This window comes from Pinus tabuliformis, chromosome 1_2, assembly GCF_031772625.1.
Source record: "Pinus tabuliformis cultivar Carrire ecotype Pingquan chromosome 1_2, CPIR1, whole genome shotgun sequence".
Taxonomy (NCBI): domain Eukaryota; kingdom Viridiplantae; phylum Streptophyta; class Pinopsida; order Pinales; family Pinaceae; genus Pinus; species Pinus tabuliformis.
Genome location: NC_142298.1, coordinates 1,134,854,466 through 1,134,869,916, shown reverse-complemented (window position 1 = coordinate 1,134,869,916; position 15,451 = coordinate 1,134,854,466). Strand labels below are relative to the sequence as shown.

General features: G+C 32.5%; 2 protein-coding genes across 2 annotated transcripts; one reads left to right on the top strand and one right to left on the bottom strand.

Annotated features, from left to right (window-relative positions):
* Positions 1–3,957: 3,957 nt before the first annotated feature.
* On the bottom strand, positions 3,958–4,723 carry LOC149210162 (uncharacterized). Its single transcript, XM_089398892.1, has 4 exons — positions 4,624–4,723; positions 4,336–4,484; positions 4,167–4,235; positions 3,958–4,083 (listed from the first exon to the last, which is right to left on the bottom strand). Exons 1-4 carry the CDS (start codon positions 4,721–4,723, stop codon positions 4,000–4,002), a joined length of 402 nt encoding a protein of 133 aa, XP_089255018.1. The 3' UTR covers positions 3,958–3,999.
* A 6,801-nt stretch (positions 4,724–11,524) lies between these two features.
* On the top strand, positions 11,525–13,513 carry LOC149210161 (antimicrobial ginkbilobin-2-like protein). Its single transcript, XM_089394364.1, has 3 exons — positions 11,525–12,646; positions 13,017–13,149; positions 13,259–13,513. Exons 1-2 carry the CDS (start codon positions 11,899–11,901, stop codon positions 13,100–13,102), a joined length of 834 nt encoding a protein of 277 aa, XP_089250490.1. The 5' UTR covers positions 11,525–11,898; the 3' UTR covers positions 13,103–13,149; positions 13,259–13,513.
* The last annotated feature ends 1,938 nt before the right edge of the window (positions 13,514–15,451 follow it).

The window sequence follows — 15,451 nt, the reverse complement described above, 5'->3', positions numbered from 1 at the left end:
TACCCTATCACCTCTTTGAAAAAGAAAGGAAAAGTATTTAAATGGACCTCAGAATGCCAGAAGAGCTTTGAACAGCTCAAGCACTTACTCACTACCGCACCTGTATTAAGTATAGCTGATCCTAATAAGGATTACGTGGTCTGCACGGATGCAAGTAAAGAAGGTGTGGGAGGGGTGCTGATGCAAGAAGGAAGAGTCATTGCTTATGAATCTAGGAAGCTGAAAGAGCATGAGCAGAAATACTCTGCTTACGACTTGGAGCTGGCTGCTGTCATTCATGCCCTAAAAATGTGGCGGCACTACCTTTTGGGCAGAAAATTTCTGTTACTAACAGACCATCACAGCCTAACAAACTATTTCAGTCAACCCACTTTAAACACAAGGCAAGCTCGTTGGGCTGACTTCTTAAGTGGATTCGACTTTGAAATTAAGCATTTAAAAGGGAAGGAGAACCGAGTGGCTGATGCATTAAGTCGAAAAGTACAATGCTTGTGCAAAATTTCAGTTATTAAATGGCAGAATACATTATTGGAAAGGATAAAAATAGCAGCTGAATGTGATGCTGTGTACCAGTAAATTAAACAGCGAATATAGCAACTTCCTGGTAAAGAAACACAATAGGGGCATGAGCTGGATGATGCCGGAATGCTGTACTTTAACAAAAAGCTGTATGTACCCAATGAAGATAGTGTTAAGAAGCTGATTCTGGATGAATTTCATACCAGCTATTATACTGGGCATCCGGGCTACCAGAAAATGGTCACCGCTCTTCGAAAAGAATACTACTGGCCAAAAATGAAAAAGGAGATAGCTGAGTATCTAGCACGATGTCTAGAATGTCAGCAGATTAAGGCAGAACATTTTCATCCAGCAGGGCTGTTACAATCCTTACCCATTCCGGAATGGAAATGGGAGACTATCTCCATGGATTTTATAACTGGACTGCCTAAAACAAAGAAAAATAATGATTCCATTATGGTGGTAGTGGATAAGCTGAGTAAGGCAGCACACTTCATACCTGTGCAGTCGACATATAAGGCTGTGCAAATTGCTCATATTTTCATGCAAAATATTTTCAAATTGCATGGACTTCCGAAGGAGATTATCTCTGATCGGGATGTCAAGTTTACATCAACCTTTTGGAGGACATTGTTTGCTGAACTGGGAACACAGCTGAACTTTAGCACAGCTTATCATCCCCAAACAGATGGCCAAACAGAACGAGTAAACCAGGTTGTGGAGGACATGCTGAGAGCCTGCGTTATGATGAAGCCAACCCAATGGGAAGACTATCTCCACCTGGTCGAATTCGCATATAACAATGGATATCACTCCTCAACCCAGATGAGTCCTTTTGACGTTATGTATGGGCAGAAGTGCCGCACACCCGCAAGCTGGGGTGGACCAGAGGACAGGTTGCGAATTGGTCCTGATATGCTCAAGGAAATGGAGGATACGGTAAAGAGGGTGTGTGCCAACTTAAAAGCCGCTCAGGAGAGACAGAAAAGTTTCGCTGATCGAAAGAGAAGATTCAAGGAATTCCAGGTTGGGGATCATGTATTTGTAAGAATCCAACCAAGAAGGAGTACCTTGCAGTGGAGCGGATGTGCCAAACTAGCACCTCGCTACTTTGGACCTTTCCAGATCTTGGAAAAAGTGGGGCCGGTAGCTTACCAACTTGCCCTACCAAGCCATATTAGGATCCACAATGTGTTTCACGTATCTGTATTAAAGCAATACGTTTACGATCCTAAACATGTGATTCAATGGCAGAATGTTCGGGTAAGGATTAATCTGGTCATTATAGATAAGCATTGTTTCTAAGCTGAAAAATAATTAAATCTATTGCTGATTGCAGGTCGAGCCGGAAGGCGAGGTTCTGGTCGAACCACTGAGCATTCTCGATCGGAGAGAAGTGCAGCTGCGGAAACGGGTTATTTTCCAAGCTAAAGTGTAGTGGCAGCACTATGGACCAGGAGAGGCTACTTGGGAGGATGAGGAACTCCTTAGAGAAGCTTACCCAAACTTGTTTAAAGGAGACAGACATCGGGACGATGTCCAATCTCAAGAGGGGGAGATGTAATGACCCCAGGATATGTAAATTTGAAAGTTTACTGTGGTAAAAAGACAGTAATACAGTTGTTGTTATGTTTAAACAAAACTGTGACAAACTATGTTTTTTTTAATTAAGTAATTTAAATATTTCTTGGAATTGCTGGCAGCCTCTAAGAGGTGAAATTTAAAGAAAATGATCAGTTGTGATAACTGATGGAACTACCCTCCAAATCAGGAAAAGTCCTGACTGAGGGAAAATTCTATGCTGTGAGGACAGACAGAGAGAAATGAAATCTTTTTCCAAGAACAGGAAAAGGGAAGAAAAGAAAGTGGTTAAGTCTGGTTAGGACCAGATAACCTGGCACAGAGAGTGCACAAATCCTGTTGAGGGCTGGAGGCCTGCAGGATGGCTCGGGGGGAGAATTCCGTCTGAGGGATGGATCTCATGGCTGGGTGGAGAGCAGAATTAAAGCTCAGGTGACTTATTGTTTGAAAAACCATTCCTGACAGTGGTAATCAGGTACGGTTCCAAACTGGTATTCCTTGATAGGAAAATTAATGTGCATTGAAGTTACAGTAATTAAATAGGAAAAGACTGTTTGTTTTCCTAGATACTGTTACAATGCTTAGCATAATGTACAAGCGTAAACTTCAAAGAAAAGGGACTGCCAGTTAATGGATAGGGTCTGAGTTAGTACCCAAGAAAAAATAAACGGTACGGAAATATTAAAACAAGGTTATATATGAGTATAAGGTAAAGGACTGGTTACTGGGTAACAGTCTCGTCCTAACTTATTAGCAAGGGCGTTATTATTCAAAAAAAACGAATAGACACTGATGAAATTAAACAATAGTAAACTCTATAACCTGTTGTTTGAGGCGAATGCTGTCGAATGGCATTAGAATGAGGGTTTAAACCTCTGAGGTAAAAAGAAGAACACCGACTATAGTCGGAAGTAATCCCGCGACGGAGAAATAATGAGCCAATAGATAACCTAGGCCATTAGTAAACTGTGTATGTCCAGCAAATGACTCTGTACAGAGAGCGTTGGTGAACGGTGGAATAGAGAACAATACACTTCATTAATTAGTTGTTATCGGGTCTCAGTACTCGCGGTTTAAACATAAAGAAAACCTGTGTTTATAAAGCTATAACTGAGTACAGAAAGAATACGAATATACCAACGTTCTGTGTATTATAGCGACAAAAATAATAACAGATACGAATAAACCAAGGCTCGGTGTATTATAGCAACAAATAATGACTGTGGTAATACATATCTAGATTCGATGCATGCAAACAAAATGGAAGTTATTCATATCAAACCAGAGAATCTGTGCATGCAACTGTAACGATAGATATTCATATTACTCAGAGAGACTGTGTGAAAAAGACAGTAATCATGCATGAAGGGTAGTCCTTTCCACAGGGAAAAGGGCTATCCGCCAAAATACTAACCATTCGCCGATGTCATAAATTACCGACTGGCGAAATAAGAGCATTTTAAAAATACAGAGATTGTAAACAAAGATTTATCATCATAACTTGACAACGCCGAGGCGAATGCCGTCTGAGTATAAATAGAACTTGTACAAAATATAAACCCTATATCTCTGTTCTCGAGTAACGGATTACCAAACTGAAACGAGTCAATATATTGGCGAAAATGCCCTGAGGGCTAAAGAGATTATGAAAGCACCGAACGGTGAAGTAATAACATAAACATATCGGTACATCTGAATAAGGGAATAAGTCCAATTTACTCATGATGAGATCTGCGCATGAAGGCCAGATCTGAAACCCATGCAAACACATCAAATGTACCAAGTTTGCTGCTAGGCGGTTCTGTAAATCCAAACGAGAAGAAAACGTGACAGGTATAACAAACCCAGAACCTCTCTGCAATCAATAACATTCAACAGGAAATCACAGTCGTAACCTATCTATGCAACGGAGATAACTGTAAGGGTTCTCCACAGAGAATACCCGGCAGCGGAAATGGGAAGACCGTATTGGAAAGCAGAGATCTGCACCAAACCATACATGGTAGTTCATAATTGTAACCATTAACCATTATCAAGTAAACAGGCTTGAATGTCGATAATCATACCTGTGTGTTACCGGAGGATTGTTTGCAGTGCGAAGTCACCATGGGTTCGCCGAAGCATAGCAAATGCGGCTGCACAAACTCAGTAGGGAAATGTAAAGACTGTAAGTAACACTCCTTTGATAACCAAGCCGTTAAATCATAGGCAAGAAGGAGGAAACAATGTTAATACCTGCGAGGATTGATTATGGGCGGAATGCAGTCCCCGGAGTGTTGCAGGTTGAAGGAATAAGTTTGTTGGAGTCGAGCCAGAGGAGGGACATTGAACCAGGTCCGCAAAGGCCGCGGACACCAAATAAACTCTAACACGGCGGAGAGACGCTTAAGTATCATCGATGACCTTTGAATGATCTCCAGCCCTCCGATCTCCGGAAGAGATCCGGGCCGTTGAAGTATGGCGGGAGTCACTGGCGGTGAGACCAAAATCTGCATTACCAAGGTATCACATGGTCGGAGAAACCAGGCCATGCCACCTGCCCCGGAAGGACGGATTGTCTTAAAGGTAAGTATGACCTGTCACCTGATAGTACTGCGGCGGGACCATCAAAGCCCATGCCCATTAATACAGTGCCGTTGGAATATCTATGGTAGGTGCTGTAATATGAATAGTGTATACATTTTTAACATAGTTGCTATTAGGCTGATGCCGCGTGGTAAATACAACAGTGAGCCATAATATAGTAACTTGAGCCAACGATATATATGGATATGGTCTCATATAACTTTAGTTAATGCATGCCAAATGTTTATCGTCTAATGTATTCTAATTAACACATGCCAATGATACATATGTGTATGGTTTAATGTGTAGATTATGGTTATAAAGTGTAATGTGTACACGTGAGACCGGATTACCTTATAGAGAGCATTAAGTTAAAAGATTGGCATATATATATTTAAAAAAAAAATTATGTATATGTAAAATAGGTGTGACAGAGGAATTTATCATAGAGAAACTTATTATAATTGGAATAATCTCAAATCCTTAGGAAAATAGTTGGTGGGAGCAATTGGCAAGAATCTAATTTTTTTAATTTATTAAAAGTAATGAACCATTTTGCTAAATAAAATTTATGTATATATAAATTAATATTATAAATAATGATGAGGAATTTATTAAAATAAAATTAAACATATGTTGAACATATTCCCTTAAAAACCATTCTAAGCCCTTAATTAAAAAAATTTAAAAAATCAACAAATTTTCATTCACCTTAAATTGAAATAAAACAATTTCGATAAATATTTATCTCAAAATATTTTTTTATTAAATTTTATATTTAAAACAATTCAATTAAAATTTAGATTAATTTTAATGTAAAATAATTAAAATAAAAAATTTCTCCTATATTTAAAAATATCTTAAAATTCTTTAGGTGTAATACACCCATAGTCCGTGAATGACGATTAGCTATGATTGTTCCCTCTGTGGTCTGGTGACTCTCGAGATATTAGGATCAGCATTGACTAGCCAGACATTAGGACCCGTCTCGTCTCCAAGATTCACGTATTTTTCAATCGTAGTAAACACACGCGTGCACGTCTCTTTATTTTTGGCGTGCTGGCTCATCCTTTCATTTCTGGCAAAACTTAATACCATCAATGCTTGACTTTTGGGATTTTATGTACGGAAGCGGATGGAACGATCCATCCATGATTGACTTTTGGGATTTTATGTACGAACGATCCATCCTTCAGTATATGCTATCACTTTCAGGGTATTTTAATTAATGGAAAAATCTGTGAGTAAATTATGAAACCGAAGTTTCTGACTAGCTAAGTGAGTCTATCATCAGGGTAATGAGATCTGAATTTTGAGAAGAGAGTCGAGAAAATTAAGAAGCTATTAATAGAAGAACAGAAAGATATTTTTTTAGCTTATAATGTCGGTTTGATTGATTTACATTTAATAATTAATTAATTAAATAATTCTTAATCTATTTAAATAATTTTTTATTTTTATTTTTATTTATTTATTTATTTTTATTATTTTATTATTATTATTTTTTAAATTATTTATTTTTATTATTAATTTTTAACTAATTATTTTATTATTCTTTATTAAATTAAATTAATAAAAGAATTTTATTTAAAAGACAAATGTATAAATATTTTATTACGTTATCTAAAATTGAGAGATATGTTATATATTAATTAATTAATTTTTAATTTTAATTTAATTATTTTTATTTTTTTTAATTTCAAAATTAAATTGAATTAAAAATAAATTTCATTTAAAAAACTTATATATAAATATTTTTATGTTATTAAAATTATGTGATATGTTATATATTAATTAATTAATTAATTTTTAATTAATATGATTTAATTAATTATTATTATTATTATTATTATTATTATTTAGATTTCACAATTAAATTAAGTTAATAAATAATTTTTTTGAAAGACTTATATATGAATATTTTTTTATTTAAAATTACAGACCTTGAAACAGTAGAACTTATAAGCATTTGCCTTAAATCTTCATACTTCAGTTTTAAGGGAAAAATTAAAAAAATAAAAATAATTAAATTAAAATTAAAAATTAATTAATTAATATATAACATATCTCTCAATTTTAGATAACATAATAAAATATTTATACATTTGTCTTTTAAATAAAATTCTTTTATTAATTTAATTTAATAAAGAATAATAAAATAATTAGTTAAAAATTAATAATAAAAATAAATTAATTAAAAAATAACAATAAAATAAATAAATAAATAAATAAATAAAAATAAAAATAAAAAATTATTTAAATAGATTAAGAATTATTTAATTAATTAATTTGAGTTGCGGTTGTATATGCTTATTATTTGATTTTGTCAAAATTAAAATGGAACAATAGATATATATAGCCGCTCTCAATTAATATCTTATAACAAGTTATTTATTTTCAGTTATATTTAATTATACAACTTGTTAAATAAATATAACACAAATAGTATATCAAAATTTGTGTTCATGGCCATTGATGTATTAACTAGTGTATCAAAATAGATGCAATATATTTATTTCATAGATTAATAACTACACTCATATAATTGCATATGATGTAAACAATAAAATAAAATTATAAATCAACATTTACATTGAAATCAATGCATCCAGTCAAATGAATAAGCTAAGAGTAGAAAATAGCATATACAATAAAATCAATGTATTTATTGTTAGTTTAGTATAAAGAAAAAATATTAACATTAAAATAATGTAAATTCAAGTTAAGAGCTTACATATTTTTTGATGAAAATTTCAATAATTTTTAGTATATATTACTTTAATGAGTTTCTAAATTTAACATATTTTATCTTATATTATATAATATTTAAAATTTTAACGAATTTCTAAATTTAACCTATTTTAGATTACATTATATAATAACATTACATAATATTTTTTATTATATAATATTTTAAAAATTACAATGTTATATATAATATTAAAATAATATATTTTATATAATACTTTAAAAATTACAATGTTATATATAATATTAAAATAATATATTTTATATAATACTATAACGTTCTTAAATTAAATATTATAATATTATATTAAATTAAAATTTATATTATATTATAATAAAAAATACTATATAATATTAAATCAAATATTACTTTAATGACTTTCTAAATTTAATATATTTTATATTATAATATATAATATTTAAATTTTTAATGAATTTCTAAATTTAACCTATTTTATCTTACATTATATAATAACAAATTTTTTGTGGATGATATTCTATTATGGTACATATGTTTAAATGGTTATCACTCTCCTTAATCTTAAAAAAGTTTGGGGTAGCTACGGGTCTTGTTCAAAACCAACAGAAATCTATTATTCTCTATGGAGCATGCGCCTAGGATGATATCTCTTTTATTCAGAATCGCTTTGGAGTGAAGGCAGAAAATATAGAAAAGGGTATGAAATATGTGGGTTATCGACTAAAGCCAGGTAGCTACAAAAATGCAAATTGGATGTAGCTGGTGGAGAGATTCTATCTAAACATTAAGGGGTGGGAAAACATATGTTTATCTATGGGAGGATGTACCATCCTCACTCAGTGTTGACTCAGCTAGGGATTTATTGGGCACATCTTTTTTGTATTCCTCAAATGATTATTAATCTTCTGAATCAAGTAATAGCAAGTTATATATGGTTCGGTGCTAGTATGAACAAGTATCATTTAGTGAAGTTAGAAAAGATCACTAGACCCAAAATCTTGGGTGGTTGGGGTATTCATAACTTAAAGTTCTTTGGATGGGCTCTTATTTTGAAATCACTGTGGAGGGGTATCAATAGTCGAAGTATTTGGGGAGAGCTGATCCGATCCAAATATATGAAGAACAAGGATTTCTCCTTCTGGTTTAGAAAAGGAGAAATTGGGAAAAAAGACGATTCACAAATCTAGAATAAATTTTCGAAAGGTCAAGAATATTCTTTTACAAAACATTATGTGGTTTTTTAGATCTAGTAACAGTATTATATTGGGTAAAGATTGCATTGTAGGAGCAGGTGAGGGTGTTTCAGGGACAGTAGAACCGATAATGCATTTGAATAGAAGAGGCTTTTTTGTCCTAAGTCAGTTGGTCAATGATTGGAAAGGAAATATTCCAATATGGCGCGACTTCTCCCAACTGAATCTGGCTGATGAGTATAAACATGATTGGTTACAGCTGGTAAAAACATTAAAGGAGGCAGGGATAAGTTATGACAACAAAGGAGATTGTATGACATGGGCTGGAAAGAAGAAGATCTGAGGAGAAGTAGAGGTGACGGACTGTTACCTCAAAATTTGCATGAAGGAAATTCTGAATGTTGAATATTGTTGGTTTTTCAGTTTTTGGAAAGTAAACATTCCAATTAAAATTGTAACCTTCCTCTGGCTAACATGGCAGAACAAAAATCTGACATGGGAAAATTTACAAAAGAAGAACCACTATGACCCTGGGATATGCTATCTATGCACGAATAATTCTGAGGATAATGAGCACTTATTTTTACATTGTCATAGATCTGTTAGCATTTGGAAACACTTCACAGGCAAGAGGCAGATTCCATTCACCCAATTTAATACAATTGAGGAATGTTTAAAATGGTGGAGCACTCAGAGTAAAAGTAGGAGAATGCTAGCCTAGGTCATTTTCTCAGAAATTTGGAAAGATCAGAATCCTCTGATTTTTGTTCATAGCAGAGGGGTAGGGGGGAGGAATTGATCTATGAATCCATAGAACAGTGGGTCGTATTAGATCAGAATGAGGACACCAATAAAAGTAAAAAGAAGAGGACAGAGAAGGGGAGAGTTCAGTTCTCCAACTATCCGGTGGCGTTTTTTGATGGAGCAGCTCAAGGAGGAAGATGTGGGAGTGACTTTTGCTTAAAATTGACAAAAGAGTAGGAATTTTGGAGTCACTGGTATGGGGGAGAAAGAACAAGTATGAAAGCAGAAGTTGTTGCTTTATGGGGTCTATTATGGTTTATCAAGTTCTTAGATATCCCTCAAGTACAAATTTTTGGGGATTCCAATTGTATAGTAGACCATGTTAATGGGAAGAACAACATTCAGGAAACTTCCCTACAAGGTTGGCTGAGACGTATAAAATGTATTTGGAGTTCCTTCCAAAATTCATCCATTGAGCACATCAGCAGGGTACATAACAAATAACAAATCAGCGGATGCATTATCGAAATAGGGACTACAGGACACAGAAGAAGGCATGCACATCATGATGAAAATGGGAGCAGAGGAGACAAAAGTAGAAAATCTAAGTGCCAAGATAGATCACTCATAAAGGCAGATCCTCATTGCAGATAAGTTCATACTAAATTTTTGTTTCTTTTTGTCTTAAGTTTTGTATAAATTTTGTATAAAAATCATATAAGAAAAGAATACATTAAGTCTGTGATCTACAGAAATGTAAAGGATCTGATCCACATATTAGAATCTATGTAAATTGCAAAAATGGCTGAGAGAAAATAGTATCATCATGTTGTATCTTTAGACAATAGTACAAATGGATGTAAGCGGAGAAGCTTCTACCCAAAGTAGCTTATCATGCTTTGTATTTCTCAAGGTTTATGAGGACAATATGTCCATCATAAGAATGTATTGTTTTATCCATAATATTAAAACAGACGGTTAAAAAAACAAAAAAAAAAACATTACATAATATTTAAATTTAAAAAATTACAATATTATAATAATATATTTAATATAATACTATAAATTTCTTAAATTAAATATTATAACATTATATTAAATTAAAATTAATATAATATTATAATAATAATTTAATATAATATTATAATAATAATTTTTTATATTATTAATATTTTATATGTATAATATTATAACACTATGTTTAATATAATGCTATGATGTTCTTGAATTAAATATTATAAAATTATATCATATTAAAACTAATATAATATTATAATAAAGAAATATTATATTTTACCTTACATAATATTATTTTTAAACAAAATAATATTCAAGTTAGTATTATATTATTTTTAAATATTATAATATTAGAATTAGTAAAAGAAAACAAGTATCATTTCAAAAAAGCTAATTGTAATTTCTGAGTTTTCTTATTGGTTCATTTCAAACTATTTCTGTGTGTGTTAGATTATTTTTGTATTGTTATTACTTTGAAGTTTAATTATTTTGTTTTAATAATGTTATTATGTTTTAATAATAACTTAAATTGTTATTATGGATAACCAAAAATTAATTATATCAATTATGGACACAATCTTTTGGTTACTTAGAATTGTTATTTAATTCGACTTTATTCTTGTTACATTAATTAATATCATGTTTATATGAATGAATATTTATATCAACCATCTAATTAGACTTTGTTCTTGTTACATTAATTAATATCATGTTTGCATGAATGGATGTTTATATCAACCATCTAAACCAACTTTATTCATGTTACATTAATTAATATCATGTTTACATAAATAAATGTTTATATCATTCTTACTAATCTTACATGAAAAGTACAAGAAATTCACAATTGTTATTTAATATAGTTGATGTAAAAAAAAAGATAACTATAATTGGCATTCAAATAAACTTACTTTTCACACAAAATTAGAATGGATATGTGTTGGGGCATGGAAAAAGATGACACCTCCACTTCCTTCATGGAAAAATCAACATGTGCAATTATATCCCTCGTATGTCTTATCGTGACATTATATCTGTGTGTGAGTTTTTAGACAAAATTTGTGAAAACCCTATTCTAAAATAAACACAGGTCACACGTATCAATGTAGCCATTAGATAGCAATTTAAATAATCGCACCGCTGTGTTCAATAATCGTGAGCTGTGCAAATAGCCTTGGCATTCATATGACTTTGCATATTCCATGAGTCGTGAGAGTCACGGCAACGGAGGCTTTGCATATTCCATGAGTCGTGAGAGTCACGGCAACAGAGTTGAGGGTCATACGCCTGGGAACGCATTGTTAAAGGTGCGCTTCTTCACTTGGCTTTTGCATATTCAAGAATGGTGAGCCGCGCAAGCAAAATTGACCACGATTTTGAAGGGATTATATAGTTTTGATTCTTGAACGTCCACACTCACTCTTGCAGTTCATGGCAGATATCCATCGAGGGTATTATTAGCGTGCTTGGACTAACTAGTTCTCAAACTTACATACTCTTGCCTGGGATTGAACCCCGAGACAGAGGGTATCAGCTGTTGTCTTTGCAAATATGAGTACATTAATCCAATGGCAGAATGGGAGTTTAAGGCACTCCATTTCTTCTTGTAATTATCTTCTGATTCTACTATTCGCCCTTTTGATAGCGCAGTGCAAGGCACAGGTCCCGTACGCAATCATAGCTTCGTTTCCCGACAACCGGACGTACACGTATGGCGACCAATTTGCGACAAATTTGAACAACGTTTTGGATGATCTTGTTCAGAACACGCCTTCGACAGGGGTAAATGTTTCTTCGTATGGCGAATCTCCCAACAAAGTTTATGGGCTTCTCCAGTGCAGGGGAGACGCATCGCAAAAGGAATGTTCCGATTGCTGTCAAAATATAAGGAATAATGCTACTATATTGTGCGGAAACCAAGTTGGATGTCGAACGTGGTTCCCTATGTGCGAATTGTACTACCGGAACGACAGCAGCTTCCTTGCTAGTCCCTCGACAGGGGCAGGTCCATCGATTATTAATCAATTCATGAAGGGGCAAGAAATGGCTTTTATAAATCTTGTTTCCAATCTGTCCATTGAAGCTTCTACATCGATAAAGAGATTCGCGGCAGGACCGAGCGTTGATTCTTCAGGTCATAAGATCTACGCTCTCGTTCAGTGCTACAGAGTTATATCCACCTCCAATTGCTCTAACTGCTTGGCCAATGCAACGAAACAGCTTCAAACTTATCCATATGATTATTCCGCAATTTATATGGAGAGCTGCTATGTCCTGCTATCTAATCAATCGCTTTCAGGTAATATTCCTTTTTTCCTTTCAAATCAATCACTTCAAGTAATATTTCAATCGCTATAAAATCAGTCACTTTCAAGTAATATTTCTTTTTGCATTTCTCTTCATTTCTGCCATTTTTATCAGATTAACGGTTACTTAGTTTCGCCGTAGTAGCCATAAGCCTTAAGTAGCATAAGCCTTGAGCCATAAGCCTGAAGGAGGCTTGGAAAATAATGGAAATTACTAGGAATTTTTGAAAATTCTGAATTTGGGTACTCCAGAATTATTGATAGTCCTGAATTTCTCACTCTGAATAATCCTTACAATGCCAATTATTTCTATTGGTAAAGGAATATATTATTCATTAATAATAAATACATTTTGTTTTACAGCTAATCAATCAGGAAAATTACCGATGAAATTGGGGGTTGGGAGAGCTGTGCTTCTGCTTACTGTTTTGCTGTTGCTGTTAATGTGAAAATGGCTCTGCTACTGTGATTTGGATCATAGTCTGTCAATATGGAGGTAACTATACATGTGCATGTCTCTTTATGTCTGCCTTGCTGGCTGATCCTTTTATTTTTGACAAAAACTAATCCCACTAATGTTTGATTTTTGGTTTTTATGTACGCAGGCAGATGGAACGATACATCCTTCAATATCTCCTTTTATTTTCAGGTTCAGGATGCGGGCTCTCCTTATCCACGTCAACGTTGGTTTCCATTTACGGCCTGTTTAGTTGGTTTAGAATGATTTGATATATGTTTATTAGTGTGGTTTGTCAAATAAATATAGCACAGATTAAGCTTTGAAATGGTATATAAAATTTTCAAAGCTTGTAGGCAAAAGTCATGTTCATATTTCATGACATTTCGAACGAGATATTTCACTTGGAGACTTTTTTTCCCAATTTATTTTTGTAAGAGAGCTATTAATTGTCAATGCAATTATGATTTGTGATGAGTTCTTCCATTATGATTTGTGTTGAGTTCATGCTTCTTTTCGGGCTATTCTCTAACATGCATGAATGAGCATTGTTTTCAGACTCTATAAAGGGCTTGGTTGCTTTATTTATGGTGCTAGCTCCAATTCCTTATTATGGAGAAAAACTCCAACGCAGTGATGTCTACTTTGTTCTTAAAAGTTGGTGACCAAAAATAAGTTATTATTTGTTTAAACTCTAAACACACTCTACATAATGCAATTTTATGACGAGCTAAAAGCTAAAATTATATAATTGTGTAGTTCTCATTCTATCCCATACCCCTTCAACTTTCTTCTTTTCTTTTAACCTAGAACTCTGAGGCTCATTGGCTAAGATGGTAGGTATTAGGTGCCAAGGCTCATTGGCTAAGATGGTAGGTATTAGGTGCCAACAGATTGGAAGATAAAACATGATCAGAGAAACATCAACATCCCCATCCTCGAAGGGAAAGATAATTATATAAATAAAAGGAATATTTCTTGGAAAGTTCTTTATGTATTCGTTAATCAAAGTCATTCACCTTCAAAGATACAGAGGTTGGACATTTTTTTGGTTTGTGTATTTAGTACGTTTATTGATGAGATGAAAATATGAACATTTAAATTTTGTATAGATCATGTCTTAATATAAACAATACTAGTTAATTATATTTCTAATTTTTGGTGATGACATTTAACAATACAACATTTTTTCTTTATTCAAGCTTCTGTGATCCATAATGAATTAAGCAAAGCCTTTCGCTAGAAATCACATAAGAGAAATTTTTGGCGACCAACAAGAGTGGTCCACACTTGTTGGTTCGAAAAGCGTCGGCCAAGAATATAACATTTTATTGGTTGTTTTATTTTGTGATGAATTCTTTGTTTTTATTATTTTTTAGTTTAGTTAAGCTATATTTAATCTAAGTGGGGATTGCTAGCTACTATGTAGCCCTTGTTTAATATGCATTTTTAATTAATTTATTTGTACATTAAAAAAAAAAGCCAAAACCTCTATTAATTAACTATACCAAAAAATCAAATTTACAATTTTAAAAAATCTTATACTAAATGTTACACAAAACTAAAACTGAAAAATACTAATAAAAACAAAAACCTTAGTTAAAGTACAAACTAGTGCACCCATATAAATTAAATGACTGGTAAATGCAAATAAACTCCAATCTATAATAAGCATCAAAACATGTCTTGATACATTTAATATATAAGTTGAACATATATATATTTAAAACAATACAACATGGAATAAAATCTTTAACCATGAAGTCAATCCATAATAAGCAACATAACACTTCGTGATACATTTAATATATAAGTTAAACATATATACATTGAAAACAACACAACATGGACGAGATTCTTAACCATGGAGATTCCTAATCTATAAATAGAATTTGTTCCAATACAAAACCATAACTTGTTTAATATAACATTTTTTAATTAGTCAATTTAATTAAAAAAACATAATTATTTGGAAATAAATATCGACAATTGATTTCATATTATTGTAAATATTATCTAATTTTTTATTTTTTTTTAAATGAAAAAAAACTGGTTTATATTATGCACCAGTACAATTATTATAAACATATTTGCAAACATTATGTCATTACATTTTGTCCATATGCTTCAAAATACTGTAAGGAGAAGAACATATTCATAGCATACCTAAGGGGCACCTAAAATTGTATAGAGATTATTATCTAATATTCTATAAGATTAAAACCTTAACATCCACCTAATAAAAATTGATAAACTAAAATTTGTAAAAAACATATTCCAAAATAGACATACTTTTAACTATAACTATTAGATCAAGTAATATTTCTTCTTGCATTTCTCT

What these genes read in the sequence shown, in the direction of transcription:
- LOC149210162 (XM_089398892.1), bottom strand. Translation starts at nt 4,723, where the DNA reads ATGGGCATGGGCTTTGATGGTCCCGCCGCAGTACTATCAGGTGACAGG. An exon ending in GGGGCAGGTGGCATGGCCTG is followed by an intron (nt 4,485 to 4,623) that starts GTTTCTCCGACC and finishes ATGATACTTAAG; the next exon opens with CGTCTCTCCGCCGTGTTAGA. An exon ending in CCCATAATCAATCCTCGCAG is followed by an intron (nt 4,236 to 4,335) that starts GTATTAACATTG and finishes GAGTTTGTGCAG; the next exon opens with CCGCATTTGCTATGCTTCGG.
- LOC149210161 (XM_089394364.1), top strand. Translation starts at nt 11,899, where the DNA reads ATGAGTACATTAATCCAATGGCAGAATGGGAGTTTAAGGCACTCCATT. An exon ending in ATCTAATCAATCGCTTTCAG is followed by an intron (nt 12,647 to 13,016) that starts GTAATATTCCTT and finishes TTTGTTTTACAG; the next exon opens with CTAATCAATCAGGAAAATTA.